This window comes from Culex quinquefasciatus, chromosome 3, assembly GCF_015732765.1.
Source record: "Culex quinquefasciatus strain JHB chromosome 3, VPISU_Cqui_1.0_pri_paternal, whole genome shotgun sequence".
NCBI lineage: Eukaryota > Metazoa > Arthropoda > Insecta > Diptera > Culicidae > Culex > Culex quinquefasciatus.
The window spans coordinates 41,301,862-41,322,689 of record NC_051863.1 but is presented as its reverse complement, the minus strand read 5'-3'; the positions used below and the strand labels follow the sequence as shown (position 1 = coordinate 41,322,689).

Sequence of the window (20,828 nt, the reverse complement as noted above, 5' to 3'; positions counted from 1 at the left end):
ACCTAATTTTAATACAAGTCCATAAGCCTTGGAGCACACTAAACAATGATAATGACACTGTGTAGTATGGCTTTGACTTGCGAGCAGAAGTGTGGGCTAGATTTGCCTTGTTGAGCGAGAATCTGCTGGTCATTGCCGGCTGTCAGATTGAGAGTCGATTATCAGAGCGCGTCGTCCCGTTCAGGAAATCGCAAGTTTCGCCTCAACGCCGAAGATGCTCCGGAAGACGACCAGACAGATCTTCCGAGGGATGACGGACGAAATCTTAAAATTGACTTTGCAATCAGATGAGGAATAGGCAAAATTAGTACACCCAAATAAAAGAAGTCTGACAAGAAATGTTAATCAACAGCTCAAACAGATGTTCACGCGTTTTCTGTCAGAGCTTCGTTCAAACTTATCAGAAAACTCAAATTCTTTTGTTTCGTCCAACAAAACTTGCTCAAGGTGTGCATTAATCGCGTCATTCACCCCGGCCTGAGTAATCGGGCGGATGATGTCTGTACCGCGAAAACGCTTTTATTGAATGGCTCGAAAATTGAGGAATCGGAAATCCATTTCGGAGATTACTCTTCACGCCAAAAAAAAAGAGTGAGGAATAAACTCGAAAGCCGTCGGCAGATGTTGTCGAGCTCGTTTTCGGTAACCCAGAGAGTGCCACACGATGATAAATGCTTTTTTAAAGTACCATAAAAGTCGTTCAAATACAGTCTATCGCTCGCTTTTTTCTGTTAAAGAGGTTTATGTTAAACCTCCTTTTTCTCTCTCTCGAGCTCATCACTATGGGAATACGGACTGTGGAATGTTGAGCAGTGCAGTGCAATTCCACACGGAATGGTACCAGTTCTGGCGCGATGGTGTGAAAATTAGCACCCGCAGTGAAGCGTTACGGGCGTAACGCTGCGTTTGACAGGCGTAACGGTCGGCAGAACCATCTTTACCAGTTTTAGACTGGTTCTTTGAAGTTTTTTTTTTTAATGAAAATAAACATTCCCACAGTTCTGTCAACGAAGCGTCACCAAGCGTAACGACACCTACCTTCGCCATTGGTTTGGAACTCGAACGCACGGCTGGCAGCGCTGGTGGGCACGGGTGGCCATAGGTTCCGGTGATTGTGCTGCTGCTGCTGCTGCTGCTGTGACAGGGTCCCAGCGGAAGAACCGACGATGCCAGGTCCTACTAGGCGACCATTGGCCGTGGGCCCCAACATGCCTTGGCAAGGCACACTGTAACGGAAAGAAGGAGAAGACAAAAAGAAAATTAGTAAATCATACGACCTCTTGTAACGCTTGGATGTCACGTTCCGCTAGGTGGTACCCGTTACCATCCCCGCGTTATTGTCGTGTAAACTTCAAACAAGAAAAAGGAATTCATGAGCTGGTTGGGTGGTGTGGTTTCCTCGGAGATAAGCTCCGCGCGAGGGCAAGGGGCATGAACTTTGAGTCACTTCTTTTCTTTTTTCGTTTCTTCCGTCGTGTCGTTCAAAGGATGTTGCGGGTTGTGGCTTTTGCTGACTTTTGAAACCCCTCGCAGTTACCACTGCAACACGGGGGGAGGAAGGCAGAACGGCGTGAAAACCGCACCAAGAAAATGTGATAATTTTTAAATTTGCAAAAAATAAATATAAAATGCGGGACCGCCCAACGGCACACGTTAATGAGAGTCGTCATCGGTCGGAGAGCAAACGAGTTAAATAATAATTCCTAGGGTAAATATTGACGCAAGTGCTTGGCCGTTGAGTGCAAAAATGCTTTTGAGGGGGGTTTGGGCGCGAGCATTGGGCACTGTTTTGAGGACAATTCGTCGCTGGAGGTTGGTAATGCAAGGGCGATTCTTTCTTTTTTATCTGTAAATTTTGACACATTTGAACAAAGTTCTACAAAAGGTTCAATTTCACCGTTTTTTTTTAAACAAATGTTAGATTTTTTTCAGTTAACTTTGATGATATTTCATTCTACTCAGAGTACCTACTTGACACTATTTGAGATAAAGCTTCAGATCAGATTTTATGACTAAATAGAAAATTCAAAATATGTTTGTAGTCGGCAACGTTAAAAATACTGCGATTTTTTAAAAGATAAAATAATATAATTGAAATCACAAAAAAAAGATTGAAATTAGATCATTACTCATAATATGAACAGTGGTAAAACTAAAAATATTTTTTATGTCAGATTATTAACGTCATGATTCGAATTCCCGGACGCTTTGAAACCCGGACTCATTATCTTGTTTTATCAATTATGTGCATATAAGTTCGCATAATTATTGTCCAAACTGTGTTATTTGATGAATTATAACATCAACTTTCATTTCAAATATGTTTGGACGCTTTGGCCAATGCTAATACAATAAAATTAAATTAAATCATAGGGCTTTTGTTAATTTGATTTGGTTAACCGCGGTGGATTTTCTTGAAATAATTCGAACTGTCAAATATCCACCAAAGCATCTACCACATTGATCGCACAAAAATCTGTGGTAGAAAAGTATCCACCGGTAGATGCTTTGGTGGATTTTTGACAGTTCGAATTATTTCAAGAAAATCCACCGCGGTTAACCAAATCAAATTAACAAAAGCTCTCATGTGATTACCAAAACTGTGAAACATTTCTGCTGAAATATTTCATAGGCGTGCACCGAGTGCACCGAGAAGGTAAAGCAGAAAATTTTGGTACTTATTTCCTTGAATTTCAGCTATTTTTTATACAAAATATCGATTGTTTTGATGTCAACATCTTATTTGAGACCTAAAGAATGCCATTCACTAAAATTTCGACCCAAATTTGTGCGATTCATAAGTAAAATCGAGTGTCCGGATTTCGAATCAACTTTTATCAGTGTCCGGGATTCGAAGCACAACAAGCCATTTTAATTTGGAAATTCTGAGGAAAAATGGTAAGAAAAGACATATTTTGCATGCATTCTCTTTAAATTGACTGTCTATACTACACCCTGATGATATTTCTACATTTGTTACTTATTATATTAGATTTTGCCAGCTATAACAAAAATGATATGCTACTAAGTGTCCGGATTTCGAATCATGACGTTACTCATAAAAGTCCTGACCAAAATTTTCAATATTATTTTAAGAATTGCTATTGTTTGAAACAGTGAACAAAGAGCACAATAATGCTTTATGAAGAAGAAAAGTTAGCCTGAAAGAAAAGAAAACTGCGTTTAAAGTGAGACTCTTTCTTATTTTATAAAATCTTTTAGGATTGATTTGAAAATACTGAAACTTTTTTATTCGAGGGATTAGAAAATTTCAAAATACTTCAAATCAATAATCGAAAAAACTCATTTTGAGGTTGTGTTTACATCGATTCCGTTAAAACCGTATCATATTTGAGTAATAGCATTCAAATCTGGGTAATTTTTTCTCGATTTGATTGAATTCGAAGTGAAATTAACTCAAATAAGACACATTATTCTCTCGGTGACTTAAAAATAAATAAATAAAATACTTCGTAATTTATGGAAGGCACTAGATGGGTAACTCAAATAATTGGGAGTTAGTTTCTTCTAAATTATGTTCCGTATTCTGTATCCTGACAAAATTTAGAACAAATTTCGATATTTTTTTTTTTGAATTTGAATTAATCGGAGTAAAATTAACTGTGAATAAATAAAGTTTTTAATAAGCGTGTAACCAATAAACCAAAGGTAATCATTTGCGTTAGTTGATGACTTAGGTTTGATTTGAATATCGCTCCCTCGAGGGAGTTTGCAGACACATGCAATTTGAAAATTACTATTGTTTGCACACTGGCTTCGGGGGTAATTATGGAGCAAATGGCATACCGTTTCGGCGTAGGCGGGTGCTCGATGCGATTGTTGGTATACTATTTTCCTACTTTAATTTGTGTATTTTGTAAGCATAGAGCGCCAGGTGTGTAAATTAATTTTGAAAGAATTATTAGGAGATAGTCTGACTAATTATAGTTGAACAGAGCGAGATGTTAATCCCTTGATTTTTTCTTTTAAAAATTAAAGAAGATATAGCTAAACTGTCTCTATACTATAAAGAATCAAGAGATAACACGAAGAGCGAGAGATGCGAGTATTGGTGAGCTTCTTAATGCTGTGCACATTCTTTGCATCGTAGCTTGGTTGTTTGCGTGCGTTCTCGTTGGAAGCTTGTCGCTTAGAAGTGCTTAAGTTATCTCTTCGATACTCAGATTAATGGTTACAAACTATAATTTTCAAGCAAAACCTAGTTTATTCCAGTTTAGAGTTCCGATTCTACCCCCAACAGCAAACTAATCAAAGTTGGCAAACTTTAACCCGCTATCGCTTCCCCTGCATCAATCAAGATCCGGCCCGGATTCCGACCATATCCGGAAAGGGGAGATATATTCCGTGCTTGTTAATCACACCGTGATGCCGTTCCGTTGCCATGTTCCCAGGGGTTCTGGGGCAACTGCTGATTGCAGAAAGCGGCAAATTAAAACTTGGCTAAATGGAAAACAAACTTGAGCCCGTTTCCGGGCTCGAAATCGTTGATTCACCCGGGTATCAACTCGGCAAGAATGGATACACAACGGATACCGTGTATCAACCCACGGAACGTCACCGCCGAAGGGCGGAGGAAAAAACAACAAGGAAATGCATGCCTGCAAATGCAGTGAATTATCTTAATCTAAAATCGCCAGAAGCGCAGCACATCGGGCCCCGGTCTCCCGGAAAGAACAATGCACTTTTTTCCCGAGAAAGGACCGGACTGCAGTTCGTGATGTGATTTAACGAATACCTGTGAGCATCAACGTGGGCGCTCACAACAGAAGCGTGCTCAAGTTTTATTTTTTAAAGAGGGAAGGAAATTTCAGTTCTATACCCCTTGCTTTAGGCAAATTTTTCGTTTTATCTAGTTTGGTCAATCGCTAGCGCAACACTGCCGAGCAAACGCTTGTGCCAACAAACAATGTTTGAAACCTGCTCTGCTATTGTGTTCTTGAGCCTCCCTTCTTCTATTGTTCCCCGGTTGGTCGTATACAGTGGACCACAGCAGTTGTGTTTCGGCAGGCCATTTTTGCATAATTGCGAATGGTTAGCGCTGAAATTTATGTTTGCTTTCTCCTACTTTTACCCCCTACCATTTAATCTTGCTGCTACCTGCAACTTGCAAATACACAAAACCGTGTCCGAATCCCTCAAGAGCTCTCAGGGATGGAAGGAAAAAAAATCAACAGTTCATTTCGCCTCGGCCACTTTACCGGGTTTTGGGGGCCGCAAAACATAATGAGATGCAAATGAAGACACTATCCGGTACACACACACAGACGCACTCATTTGCTACTATTTCGTTTGCAGCATGTGTTTGTGTGTGTGTGCGTGTTCATCACGCTCACCTGCTGCATCCTCTCGAGGCACTCGCAAAACACGCACATATGCAAATTAGCTCGCTCTCTATTTATGGGCGTGCTGGTACAGTGAAAGCTCATTGGTTTGACATTTTTTGTATTATTTATTGTATTCAATTGATCCGAATTCTAGTACTCACAGCAAGTGCCTACGAAATTCCGACTTTGTTTGAATACTCCAAATGTCTTCACCACGATAACCTGATTTCTGCTGACATTCTGCTTGCGTTCGTTTCACACACAAACGATTGAGTACTGCGCAAAGTCACTCCCTCAGACATTGACTTCCCTCTGTAAATATATTCGCTCAGAGAACGGTCGTTTGACACTCTACCGAGATTCCGATCATCTCTCCCATGATGGCATTCAGATGACTTCTGTCACCACGCAGCAAACACAAGGAAGAGAGAGAGAGACGAAACATTTTTCGTTCGTTTCGTCTTTGTGTTTACGTTCACCGACCGTCGCCAAGCAATGACGATCATGATAGGCGCTGCATGTCAGCGATCAAATTTCGTTTTCGGAAATGATCGCTAACAGAAAGTTCTATCAAATATCAAGCAGTTCCATTCGGTGAAAGAGATACCTTTTCAAGCATTGTTCACAGCCGTAATTTTTCCTCATATTTTTTTTTTAATTTAAGCTATGCTTTTGTTGTTGCTGAAATCGGCCGATTTCATGACATTTTATTTTTGTATTCTACTTAAATTTTCCTGGGGACTTTCCTAGGATCAAAACAATGTTAAAGACTCGTAGTGTGTTTGTAAACAAAGAATGTATCTCTTTCCTGTCAAATGTAAACATTATCTAGCGTGAGCAAGATACACTCTTTGTTTACAAACTCACTACGGCCCTTTTACATTGTTTTTCTAGAAGGAAGTCATCATTTTTTTTATAAGTTTCCATGCAATTTTGGCAGCTACCCGATTTTTTTTGTTACGTTTTGGAGACCAAAAAAGGCATTGTTTGAGCCACAGAGATGTATGAGTACATTTTTTTCCGCCACTTTAAGTTCGATTTTGAGATGAAAACGTCACTCAAACAGTCTCTATCACTCAAGTATCGGACTAACATTCCCATCCACTTCCCCGTGACCCCACCACTGGTCGTGGCCGGCACCGGTATTGATCAGCATGATAGGGGCCTTTGAGAAGTTGCGAAGCGAGGAAAGATAGCACCCACTCATCTTCCACGGCTCGTGGATGTAACTTCTGGAGGTCCTGGTCAATAACGGAGTAGCAACTGCTATGCTAATTTTTAAAATCCGTTATCTCAAAAAGTAATGATCACATTTTCAATTTAAAAAAGATTATTCGTGAAGTATTCTGATCCCTTCGAAAAAAAATATTCTGGAAAATTGTAATTCAAAACTAACTTTTCAAGAATACCAAAAATGCAATATAACCTTAGAAAACATGAATCTTATTGCTTCTGTAATTTTTAAAAGTACCACTACTGAAATAATGTGAAAAGTATTTTGTAACACCGATGTTTGAAAATTAATGGGAAAATTATGGGAAATCGGAAGAGCTTTCCGGTAAAAATATTCACGAGACGGAAAAATCAAGTCTGTCATTATGAAATTGTCAAAAACCATCAAGAAACCATTTTTTCAACATTTTTATTTTTAAAACCGCTGTAACTTCACAAGGATTGGACTTAGGACAGTGGTCAATATGCAGATTTTTATGTAAAATTGTCTGGAAAATCGATTCCCATATTTGGTTTTTAAAAATTTTGACGTTTAGTGCACTTAAAAAAAAGTTTCAGTAAATGATTTTTTGTAATTTTTTTAGGTGATTTGCTCCATCCGACATTTTTTGTTAGTATTTTTGTAACATCTTAGGCTATTTTCCCAAAAAATTGAACGAAAAAAATCGTGGCCTCACCTACAAACTTGACTTTTAAACTTAAAAATCAAAAAATCTCATAAAAGTAGCGTGTTTTATTCTTTAAGTATATTTTTTTCGAAAAGCCCGTAAAATTCTCTACAAGTTTGCCTTTGACAACTTTTTGATACGATGCATGGCTTCGAGATACTGCAATATTTAAATTACGAAATAAAAAATATTTAAAACACAAACACCCTTCTCAAATGTCATTATCGACTGAAACTGGCTCCATGTACGCAAAACTGACTTACATAAGCGTAGGATAACATGTCTACAAAGTTTCATTGAAATCGGAGTACCTAAAAACTCCTGTTTTAAGCTGGAATTGCTCTTACACCCTTTAAAAAATCACATCTTGCCAATTGCTCGTGTAACTATAACAAGATGAAATAATTTTATAATGTGTCAAACCACCGAGGTCTCACTGTACTGTAGGACCACATTGCTAGCTCGTCGAGGATGCCAGGTACCATTACTCTCGGCGTTAATTAGAATTAACACACACGCGCGCGGGAGACTATATCGTGTACTTGCAATTAAATTTAAAACAAATTCTTCACAGCCGAGTGTGTTTTTTTTACGGAGGAGACCCTCACACTTGAGAGTTGAAAGAAAAAGGTGTCACAAGTCTCATAGAAAAGGTACCGCCACGGCCTTTTTCCGATATGTGCACCGCTGGAATCGGGCCGGTATCTGATGCAGCTTGCTGTACGCCGTCCAATTAAGGTGAGAGGTGAAGATTACTGCAAAAGATTAAGGTTTTCGAGGAGGTCGAGATATTACGAGACTTGCTGGAAGCGGGGTTTGAAAATGCTCTGTTAAGATTTTTAACAGATTATAATTCATGAAATGCTGCAAGTCAAGACGAATCGTGACAACGTGAATAATTGCCAACAACTGAAGTAACGCTTGCTAGTGTTCACGCTGGGTCACTTTTCATGCGCAGGCGTTACGCTTTGGGCTTCGTCTATTTCCTGAAATCAGAACAATTATTTGCATAAAAGTTGCTTAAATATTGTGTAAATTACTGAGAAATTGACAAATTATAGAGCGTATGGCCAGTACTTGGATTATTCGGCCATGAATTTTATTCATTGTTGTTCTGGAATAAATCTGTTGATGCAATTTGAATGATTTAGAAAATATCTCACAAAACAAGAAAAGGTGATGCAAAAAACTTCAGCTCATGAAATAAAGTAAACTTTGTTTGAAGACGAACCCGGCATGGTGTAACCCACAAAACGCAATTAAATTAAAAGAAAAACAAGCCTCAAAATTGCTTATTGCCGCTGCTCCTGATTGCATGGGCAAATAATGATGATATGATTATGGTGCCCCCCCTCCCCTTTTCCAGATCCCTGGCAACCCTGGTCATTTTGTCCGGAGAAGTCAGCGGGATGGGGCGGGGTTCTTTCGGGACGGCAATTATTATTTATTTACGCATTTATAAGCGCCACTTGGCCGATGGGTGGCATGCAGGGTGGGGGGTCCAATGCAACCAAACCAACCCCCCTCCCCCTCCCCCCTACAAAATTGTGAATCACCAGAAACGGTAGCGCGGTGAACCCCTCGGGAACACGTCGCCGGGAAAGGAAGCACCATGACGGCAATATGGTGTTGATGCGCTTCGAGGAGGGATAATTGAGTCGGAAAAAACGGAGGAAAAAAATAAAAACAGTCGAGGGAGTACATTTTTTACCATTATGACATCGTGTGTAACATCGAATGAATCGATTTTGAGTTTCTTCTCATCGTTGTAGCAGTGTTGGTGTACTTAAATAGATCAGAAATCAATCAATAGCTGTGTCAAAAGTATCAGAAAAATCGAAGTTTGATCAGAACGTACTTTCTCATAATTTCGTAGCCGGCCCTGCAAATCTAATTTTCTAGGTTATAACCTCTATTAATTGTTCTGATTCTTATCGTTACGGTCTCATGAAACAGTTCAAACAACTTATTCTGTATCTCACCGACGTTTCACTCTTGGATTCGGATCTTCCTCAGGGTTCAAGATTTCGCTGTCACTTAAAAATTGGCGTGAATAACTCAATTTACCAGCCCAAACTTTCAGCGAATCTACAACAAGAAAAGGTAACACGTGTTGGACCACAACCACTCTCTATCAACAATTTGCATCCACCTCTCGAGTTGATGATTGCTCCCATCAGCCACGGCAAGAAGCAAACAACGAGGTGATTTGCACCAGATGGCGTCGCAAAGTTCGCAGACTCTTGCGGGAAAAGAAGAAAAAAATCCACTTTATGGCTTTATCGGCCACTTTTTCGACAGAGAGTGAGAGCAAAAAACCGACAAGAAAACAAACACTCTTAATTTAGGAAACTCACGTCCATTAGCCGCGTTCGCTGGGTTATTGTTGTTGTTGTTCTTGTGTGAGTTATTTACGCGTGTTTTTGTTAGGCCGCGCTGGGGTAAACAAAAACAAGCGGCGGTAGAACCGCCAGTGTGACAGTTGTGCTGTGTGTGTGGTTGCTTGATGGATCAAGGGTGAATTATTGGGCTACATTTGGCGCTTTGGCGTTGAGCAGTTTGTGAAACGCCTCTATTTTTAGTTTGACAGTTGTGTAGTTTGACAGAACTCCGCAAGCTGCGCGGTGGCGCTAGTGTCGGCTACCTTCGTTATTGGTGATGCTGTGGATCCACGACCTTTTCGAATCTCGCGTCGATTAGATTAAATTTATTCAATCGAAAAAAAAACCGGCTGAGTTCGCTGGAGAAGACCGATCAACCGGAATATATCAGCCCAGTCGATCGCAATATCTCTCCCGCACAGGTTTTGCACTTTTTCTTTCCCAGTGCGAGCCCGAATGGAACCGGTTCTCGGCCGACGATTCCCTCGCGGCGGTTGAAGACTGTATACAAGAGAGTAATCTACCACCCGCCTCTCGATGACATCAGCGCCGGTTTGGGGTGGTCGTATACCCTCGGGGGACCTCTCTACCAAGCGGGGATTGTAATTTCGTGCCTGCAGGAATCGATATTTCGATGGAGTTTCTTCCAAAAACTTGAAAATTAAACCTCGCTCTTCACATGCAACCTAACCTAGAAAAAGCAGAAGGGGACGCGTCGCGCTGCATAATGATCTGAGAAATGTCACAAATTAATGGTTCCCGTGGACTGTCGGTGGCAGACAATCCCATACGAGGGGAACCCCGTTTTGCTTCGAGAACCTGCAGTGCCAGACCAAAACACGCATCGTTGATCCTGGTAATAGATAGACACACACGTGGTCCGACCCCGGGATGTCCGGAACTTGGTCACAAACGGAGAGCTGCTTTCCGTCATAAAGTGAGAAGCGAGAGAGCAATAACGAAACTGCCAAAAAACGATAAACTGTAACAAATAGGCCATTAGGAGCCGTTTTGTAGATATGCCCGTTTAATGAAAGTTTTGTGTTGTTGTTTTTGGTGGTGGCGACGATTCCCACGGGACGGAACCATGTGTTTTGAGGCGTGGGAGGACCGACGACGAAGTCGTCAACCGGTATGTGTAGAATATCAAAGGAGATTGCTCTGGGGAACCATACGCAGACGAGCGGAATGTTATGACTAGCGGCGGTAATGAAGCGGAAATGGACGACGATTTTCGGGCCCAAGATTGAGATGTATACGGCGGTGGCGACGGGTTTGGTAGACAGATTCCGTGACAAATTCTTGGCTTTGAGAAGGGTAAAGTGCATTCGGCATGGACTTAAGAATGTTTTCCAACATTGGTTTATGGAAAACCTATTCCAACAGGCGTGAAGAAGCAAATAAACTTAATATAACAGACAGCCGTGAATATTAGTCATGAATGTGGGAGCACACGGCGTTACAAAAAGTAACGCCTCAGTGACATGAATATCAACCTGTCAAACAGTTCACGATTCACGGAGAGTTTAAAAAGCCCCAAAATCTATTTTAAGTTTGTCGAGAGGAATTTCGAAAACAAAAGTTGGATTCCGCTGAATGCATTACAGCCAAAACTTAAAAAATCGAGATTTGATTATCCAAAGAGAAAATGACCCGAAGAATTCGGATAATCGAGCTGAACTGTTTAGGTTGTCACTTTTGGGAGATGTTTGTGAATATCTGCTGAAAATTCTGAATTTTTGTTATAAATTTCAGATATTTTCACACAACTTTTTGCTTAAATCATAATGAACAGAAAAATATAAAACATTTAATTTGTTTAGTTCCAAACCATGACACAGTTTTGAAATTTACAGAATTAATTAAAATAAACTGACTGTTTATTTCACAATTAGGCCGTTGCAAATATTTTTCAAAGTTTATGTCGCCCCCTCCCCCTTCAAATCGGTTGAGCTAAACAACATTTTTTCAAAAAAAAATCAAAATTTTAAAGAAAAAAGAAGTTAAACCAACAGAAAACAATTACAAATGCCTTTTTCTGCGTTTAAAATCATATGCATGTCTGGGATCGATCAAAAATATGTTCAATTTTCAAGAAGTTTTTTCAATACTTGAATATTTTGAAAACTAATGATTGCTAAACAACTGGGCAGGTGTAAAATGCACTTTACAACACTTTTTTCATGAAAATGTTGAGACCTTGGCTTGTTATTTCAATTTTTATATTGTTTTTATTTTTTTGGATTTTAAAATCTCAAAAATTCTTGTTATAAATCCACAAACAACTATCCATCATAAATAGAAAAAAATACGGATAAAGAATCATTCACACTCGAAATCAATTTTTAAGTTCGGCAGAGTATTATGCCGAGGTTATTCGGCAAAACAATATTCTGCCGAAGTCTCGGAAGAAAATGACAATTTCTGTCAAATTATGCCGAGTACTCAGTCATTTCAAATTAAAATGCTGATTTTCGGTTTCAAAGTGTGCCGAGCACCTCGGTACCATCAGAATCTTCCGAGTTCGGCAGAAGTATCTGTCAAATTATATTAAAGTGCCGAGCTGCTCGGTTAAAATCAGAAGCAGCCATGTTTATTTTCTGATTAAGTTGTGCCAGAGCAAATTGTACATACTGAAATTAGAAATGGTATGTATTCTTTATGTTTTTCCAGAAACTAACATTTGCTAATTTTAATTTTATCTCTAATAAACAGGACTTCACAATCGATACAACGTCTTCAAGCTGCCGTCTAGGAAAAGCCTGTTGCGGAACAACTTTATGGGAATCATTTTTTCCATGAACAAATGACGATGTCTTCTGGAGCAAAGAATTAATTTACAGTTTTCAGTGTCTTTTACGTTATTTTTTCTTGTAGCCCAAATAAATGGTAATGTTTAAGTTGACAAAACAATTTAAAGTTTCTTTCATTACCTAATTCAAAATTGATTGAAAACTGCCAAGAATCTCGGTAAAAGTGTTTTTGAAAATGCCGAGATTTTCGGCACAGTTAAAACCGCTGTCAAAATTAAAATGCCGAGCGCTCGGCAGCTTAATTTTCTGCCGAACAGTCTGCCGAGCGCTCAGTTGTTCTGATTTCGGCAGAATTGTGCCGAAGTTCGGCAGAAAAAACTAAGTGTGTTAAGTTATGAAAATACTGCATTTTTCAAATTAGAATTCAGGTCCAAAATTTAGAGGTTTTTTTGTTGTTGTTGATAAAAAGTCATTGGTAAGGTTATAGAAATGAAACAGTAATTTTCTTTATGTGCTTTTAGAAATTTTCAGAAAATTGTGATAGAAAACTGATTGAAAATAAATCCTATTGCGTGCGGTTCAACATGCATTCAAAACAAATCAAACTAAATCAATGTGACATATTCATTTGATTGTTTTTGTTGAAAATCTGTGTAAAAATTTCAAACAGGAACAATGAACATTTTTGTGACAGTGGACTGAGCAACGTTCGTCTAACTTTGATACCCTGCTGTCCAAATTAATGAGCGCAACGCAAACTCAATGACACAGTCATTTGACTCTCACCATTTCTTTCAATCGGGCAGAGCTCGTTTGTTTGAATTCTACCGAAAGTTAAATCACCTGGCCCAAGACTGCATTCAAATGATTGCTGTCACCACACTTGCCCACACAAGCAGGAAAGAGATAGGAAAAGAAAGAAAGAGTATGTATCGTCGTGTCGCCCGGATGTTTGAGTGTTGAGCTCGGTTTTCTCTCGGGCCAACTTTGTGTGCACCGGCGCTGTCAGTGAACTTTCAGCGATCGGGGTTCGATGATGATAGCTGAGTTCTGTCAAATTGAGATTGCTCAAGTTGAGATTGCTTTACAGAAGCTGTAATCCAATGTGAGAGTATCCATAAGCCAACAGTAGATGATATATTCAAATACATGTTTTCAGAAATGTTGCAAAAATTGCAAAAAAATTGTACGGACTGAATTTTACAAATGAATCATTTTCAGTTGCATAAAATATTTTTCAATATTTTGAAAGACTAAACTGTTTTATGTAAATTCATTTTTCAATGTGGGTAATTCTCTACCAACTCACACGATCCCTCTTCGATTTGCGTGAAACTTTGTTCTTAGGGGTAACTTATGTCCCTGATCACGAATCCGAGGTCCGTTTTTTTATATCTCGTGACGGAGCGGCGGTACGACCCCTTCCATTTTTGAACATGCGAAAAAGGAGGTGTTTTTCAATAATTTGCAGCCTGAAACGGTGATGAGATAGAAATTTGGTGTTAAAGGGACTTTTATGTAATAATCTACAAAGTTGTAGAGCAGACAATTACAGCAAATTTGATAGATAAACATAAGGGATTTACTTATAAACATCAGGAGTTTTTTTAAAGGGCCAGGAAACCAAATTTTCAGTTTTTGCTTTTGGGTGTTTTTTAATACCCCTAACTCAAGGCGGTTTCAAAAACCCTCAAAAAGCAAAAACTGGAAATTTGGTTTATTGGACCCTTTAAAAAAACTCCAGAAATATATCCGTAAATCTGGTATATGTACCTGATTGCAATGTCTGTGCGTGTGTGGGGGGATTTTAACAACAATTTGCAATTAATTTACTCGGTTAACGACTGAACGAATTTTGTCCGGATATGTTCCATTCGGTCCTGATTTGGATAGCTTAGTATTGAAAATCATAAAGTTTGATAAGTTATATAATAAGCGAAACAAAAATGGGTGGTTTTCAACATAACCTCAAAACCATAAACTATGGTGAATTAAGTAACGTTTTAATGTGTTAAAGTGGATAGTGAAGTAGATGTTGAGAATTCGAAAATTGGATTTTCTTGTTATACGGAGAAGATTTGAAATATTTTGAAGAATTTTGATAGAGTGAACATCATACTCGGAACCTGAAATATTAGAAGCAAAAGGTCAAAATAGTCCCGAAAAAGTCGTAGCTATGTTCGCTTAAAGTCCATTCGCCATTCGAAGCACTCTTTCTCATCGCTAATTACTGCAACATTATTGATGAACAACAACGCCGGACACGACCGTTCCCCGACCCACCGGGACAACAACATTTCGTGACATTTGTAGCGAATTGTCCCACCATATGGATGCTTAATGACTACGATGACTACCGAGAAGAGCGCGGCTGGAGTAGCGCATTTGCACTCTAATGAAGAATGTCCAAGTTTTTGGAAATGTTGATCGTTAGTTTGACATCGAAACACCTTGTTGACGCCGAGAATCGAACCGAAGTTCTTTGATTGAAAATCTTTCTCGTTACTCGTTACAGGTTGAATGCTGGCCACATCGTCTGCCACAGGTTTTTCATTTGGGTGTACCCTTCGTGGTGGTGGTGGTTGTTGCAGTGTATCTCTAGTAAATCCAATATGCAAACACGGGAATTTTAGAAGGAAAACAACTCGCGTGAGCGAGCAGCAACAAAAAAAAAGAAGGTCTGGAACAAGACTCGTCGCTGCAAGAATTCGTCGAAATTGCACACGTAAAACGGGCGGCTGCAGCATCACCCAAAAGGGAGGGAGTCCGCAGCGCGCGGAAATTGCATAAAAGCGCACCCGTATACAGAGTGAGTATAAACAAGTGAATAAATAAATAAATAAAAAAAATCAAATTCTGATTCACTGCTGGGAAAATGGCCAAGTTGGTCGCGCGCTCTCTCGTCGAGTTGGTCGGTCGGCGACGAGGTTGGACAAAAAAAAAAACGATTGTATTGAAAATATATACACAGCAAATGCGATAACCGGCGACGATGGCGGGGTCTGCTGAAGAGCATAGAAAAATATAGTGAATGAGTCGATGGGGCGCAGGGAAGGGGACGGGATGAATGGACCGTGGCAAAAATAGCCTGCCAATGGGAACCAGTTGGGCACAGAGAAAGCCTGTAAAGATTGAGCACTGGAGGCCGGACGGGACAAGTGGAGCTTTGCATTAGGACTTTTGTTGGATGTCTAAGAATAACAGACGATTTGGGCAGCCTTGGGCTAAAAATGCTGAATTAATGCTAAATTAGTGCTCATTTAAAGCTTACCAGCACTATATTTTTCGATATAAAGCCGATTTAGAGCTTATAAGCATTTTTGTCTGATCTGTCCATCTGTGTGCCGCCGGTGTCCGTACCACGTACGGATGATGCACTGCGTGGGCAGGATAAATAATTTATATTCCAATTCAATATTGCACCAAGCTATCGGTAACGGTTGGAAAAATTTATCTCATTTTGATAGCCAGTTCAGGTTTAGCAACAAAAAAATACATATCGCGATTCAACCAGAACCAGCACAAAAAAAGTGACGTTCACGAGGTCTGTAGATAAAAAAAAACCCGTACACAATTGTGGAATGTTTTACCTGAATGAATTATTCAATTTTCGAACTGTGGCCATGGTTTATGGGCGCAGGATTTGACCGTCGGCGGGGCTTGAATTACGCAAACGATGATAACGTTTGAGTTGTGGCCTGCGGGGATCAGGCACTCTCCGTGGGCCGTAATTACGCAGTGAAAATAGGCAACAAAGTTGTGTGTGTGTGTTCTAATCACGCCGGAAGACACACCCACAACGCGCACGATCACGCACGCACGCAAGCTGTAATTAAATCACAAAAGTTATGTGATTAAATTTCTTCTGCCAAGCCATTAATTTTCCCCTCCCCATACATGTTCTGGGGGTAATTTTTACCACTTGGTGTACTGTAAATGGCGGGAAAAGTTTTGCCTCCTATCGGAGGAAATTAGCAGAACACGCCGCCAATATACGTGGCGCTCTAATTGCGACTCCCGGTTTAAAGTTTTTCTGTTTTCCAAATATTGGAAAATCCGGAAGGGCAAAAACAAGCGCCGAAAGTAGTCTGTTGAGTGGGGATTTGGGGCAAAATGAGTAATTTGGTACCTAGACTTCAAACGAGCGCTTTATACCACTTTATACCAGCTGGTATAAACTGGTATAAAGTGGTAAAAAACAACCAAATCGCTTACCAGTGTTACCCTAACGCGCCCCACAGCCCGGTTAATCGGATAAGTGGGCGCCACCGTTGCCACTGGAAATCGAAGCAGCTCCTCGTTACCATGAACACTTGCCGCGAGAGTCTGGGGGCGCCACTTGACGCCGCACGCTGGAGTCCCCCTCTCCGCGAAGCGGGCGGGCAAGTGTGAGTGTAATGACGTTAGCGTGCATAGATTCAAGGTTTCCAATTTAAAGCCGAAACGTTAAATCAGCTGCCGTTACGTAATCTCTGAATGCCGGGATGCCATATACCAGGTTCCGCTCGTTTAATTTTCTCAAGGATGGGAAAACTGTCGCGACGGCAAAAGTTGGCTTCCAAATTTTCCTCCGAAAGGCACAGGGAAGTAGTTTTCCCTCTCGTTAGGGAAGCCGTAAAAATCCGAGCGCTACTGAATTCACCAAATGTGGAGTCGTCCCGACAGCTAGTAACGTTACATCCGACTTGAAGTCACGTCCCAAGCCAGTGTGTGTGTGTATTGAACGCACTTTAAATTAACACACAGAACCACTCTATTTTATTGCACACTGTGAATGTGTCCGCTGGGGTATCACAAACAAGTGAGTGTGAGTGTTTTGGGCGGTACATCGAAATAATGACACAACTGTTGTTGACGGAGTTATTGGTGACACAATGTTCGATAAGCGTGCAATTTGACACCGTAGCCGCCGACCAGTTGGTGTAAATGTCCTCTGGTGACAGATTGAGGGGACGGCACTGTAACTGTTGGAAAGGGTTGCTTTTTCAGCTTCATGAGATGTTGATGAACTAGACATTCGAGGACGTTGACAGTAAATTCAAAGTTTTCTTCTTTTTGACCTACGGTTATGACCAAAGATAAAAATTTGTGTCAAGTGTTTGAGACAAGCACATGTCTCAAGACTTCAATTCAATTGTTCAGAATAACAAGTGGCCAATGTTCTGTATTTGTCCCAAAGTTGTGACCGATGATCAGCTCATCAGGATCTGTCCCATCAAAATGTCCGGTTTTCATACATTTGACCTGCTGTTATGGCCAAAGTTCGGGGTTTGTCTCAAGTGTGCAGAACTAGCAAGTAGAACTTGTCTCATGCGTTGAATTCAATTGTTCAGTATCACAAGTGGATAGGATCTTTAGGATTTGTCCCAAAAAGTTGACTGATGGTAAGATCATCAGCTTTTGACCCATTAAGGTATCCAGAGTTCATCAATTTGACCTACTACTATTGCCAAAGATATAAGTTTGTTTCAAGTCTAAATGACGATCGAAGATTTGGTCATCATGACTTGTCCCATTAAGATTACCAGAGTTCATAATTCATGAGTTAGGAGACCAATACTAAGGTTTTATCCCAAATTTATGGCTAAAGATAAGGCAAGCAGGAATTGCCCCTGGAATATCTGCAAAGATACGGCCAAACGCCATGTTTTGTCCCAAGTGAGCTAAAAGGAAACTTGTCTCAATAATTATTCTAAATTCACAAGATCATTGAGTAAAACCCAAAATTTAACCAACGGCTAAATCCCAATTTTAGGATTTGTCTCATGTGGCTGGTAAGCATTACTTGTCTCACAATCTGTTATAAATTGACAGGCCCAATAAGTGAAAATCTTCCAGCAAATAAGAGCCAAAGTTGAAGATTTGTCTCACGTTGGCTTATGATCTAGATTTGTCCCATCAAAATATCCCTTCAAGTTGACCAAATGTCATGCTTTGTCTCAAGATTCTGGCAAGAGACAGGAATTTGATCCATGTATTCAGAACCAGTAATTTGTCTCACAATTTGTCCGAAAAAGATTCTTCTACTTTTGGTCATGGGTTGTCCCGTCATCGTGAGACAGATTCCTTGTCAAGTTCATGGGACAGATCGTGGGATAATGATTGTCTCAATGGTGAAACTGTATATGATTCGTAACAAGTGTTGACGATTCGGAAGTGTTCCGCAATGATGTCCAAAGATAAACATTTGTCTCAAATCGCTTCATAGCACATAACGAATAATTCTTGTCTAAACAGTTCAGAAGGTTATCGACAACCGTTCTCCATCGAACTTTGGCAATAAACTTTCGAAAAACCGGCTACCGAAATTGCCCACCAGTGGGCAATTATTCGCTGCACGCGCGACAATCTGTCCCATCTTGCCGAAGGCTGTGAATTTCATCGACCAGTTCGAGATTTATGGTCGACCAGCAACTCTTCCATACCAACGGTGGATGCGTTCGCAGACCTCCAATTTCTCCCTAATGCATGCACCCATCAACCGACAATCCGTTTAACCCACAAAACAAACTTTGACACGCCGAACCAACAAAAAAACCCGACCAACAGTCTGTCCCAACCGCGCCGGAATTGCCCGCCGCGTTCCGCGAACGCGCGCACACACCAAGCGGAAAGTTAATTATCTCTAAATTAATTCATCATTTTCAGATTATTCACGCTGGGCTGGGCTCGAGGTCGGGCCCGGAACCCGCAGCATGTCGCGAGGCCGTCCCACCACCCGGGTGACGTATTGAATGTATTTTAATGTTTTTTAAACAAAATAATAGCCGCACGTTTAAATTACTACCCGCGGACTACGGGCCGTCGGAAATCAATCATCTCTATTCCAGAACGAAGCCTCACAAACTGTCACCGGCAGTGTTCCCAGCACGGTTCCCAGCGCGTCCCGGTATTAGCTGGGATCATCATCAGAAAGGAGTCCGCGCGCGGCGAACGCTGATAATGATAAATCAATTAATATAAATCGCTCGGATTCCACGAGGACGACGTTCTGGATCATTACCCGGAGTACAGAGAGGGAGAGTCCCTGCGCGATTATTGCAGTATAAATCTTCATCGCCAGCGTGAAATTCACGACGGAGACACCGACTTTTCGAGGGTGGAAAAGGGGGTTCATCGCCATCATCATCAATCGCGCCGGTATCATTAATTTTCCTTTGTTTTGATTGCTTTTCCGGGAAGGGCGAAAGAAAGTGTACGAAGAAAGCGGCCAAATTTATGCATTCCGTCGCGCGTCGCTTGACGCACGCGAAATTTGCGCGCTCGATAACGTAAACAATAGAGTTCTGGTATGTCACCGTGTCTTTGCGGTATACCTGTTTTTCCCATATCTGGGGGGACTGGGAATGCGCCAACACGAGACGAGCATAACTTGCTGCAGCAAGAGATTACAATAATTATTTTATCCACTTTAATTACGGTCTGCGTCGCGCGTAGAATGCCCGATCGCTGGCTGGTGGGAACGCGGAGTTCCGACCAGACGACGTGCGTGACAAGACCGTTTGAAAGTGCACGCGACTGGGCCTGTTTTGAGCTACTGGGGCAAGGGAAGCTTATAAAAGCAATTCTCCAAGTTTGAACTGCATCAATTTTGACAGATTTTACGATTCCTAAAGTCTAATCTGATGATCAAGGTCATGATCAACCTCTCACTTGCGATTGAATCATCCACGCGCTGCCAAAGAAAGCATCGCGAAACGGTCAAGAAGTGCGCTAACTGTGGTGTTAACCGCACGGCCAACTACTGCGGGCGCACCGATTCGCTCTTTTGGCGGTCTCATATTGACAAATCGTAGTTTCTTTACAGATTAACCTACAGTGGTGTAACTAGATTCGCTAGATTAATCCAAGGGGTTAATGAAGGTGATCTTAATAACTTAATATAACTTACAAACATTCAAACTTCCGTCGGCTTCTAGCGCAACAGTCCAACCGCGCGCATCCCGCGGTGAGCAATTCCATTTCCAGCCCAAAAAAAAAACAGCACCGTTTTCGGTTGTTTAGTCTGGAGCAAAACGTAATCCAGTCCCGGCATGTTTATAAGCCGGTGTGCAGTTCACCGGAAAAACGACTGAGGACCCCGCGAAGAAAACAGCCGTTTCGTCAAATTTGGTACCCACTCTTCTCTCTCTCTCACGCTCCCACCTAACCTCTATTAATGAACTTCGATAAGCGTGTAGAGGAGGAGGAGGGGGGGGGGACCCAACCTTCGTCGAATCCAAAAGTTGGTCGACGTTTTTCGAAAAATTCGCGCTACACCGCTTTGAGCGCGGAGAAAGATCCGAAATAAACACAATTTCGTGCTCGAAAGAGAGCGGGAGAGGTTTTATTGCTGCTTTTCTTTCTCTTTCGGTCTTCTGTTTTGTTCAGCCAGTAATAACCGGGAGGAGGAGGTCGAGGGCGCTGCGGGACGGAATATCGGAAACCTGTTTTGACTTGTCCTTCTCG

The 20,828-nt window shown here is 41.0% G+C and overlaps 1 protein-coding gene across 12 annotated transcripts in view; it reads right to left on the bottom strand.

Annotated features, from left to right (window-relative positions):
• The window catches only part of LOC6040300 (protein winged eye), a 408,769-nt gene that overhangs the window by 58,380 nt on the left and 329,561 nt on the right, over positions 1 to 20,828 (bottom strand). For all 12 annotated transcript variants that reach the window (XM_038261924.1, XM_038261920.1, XM_038261919.1 and 9 more), the window contains one exon: positions 1,039 to 1,226. In XM_038261924.1, the coding sequence (XP_038117852.1) occupies positions 1,039 to 1,226 (188 nt within the window). The remainder of the gene's footprint in view (positions 1 to 1,038; positions 1,227 to 20,828) is intronic.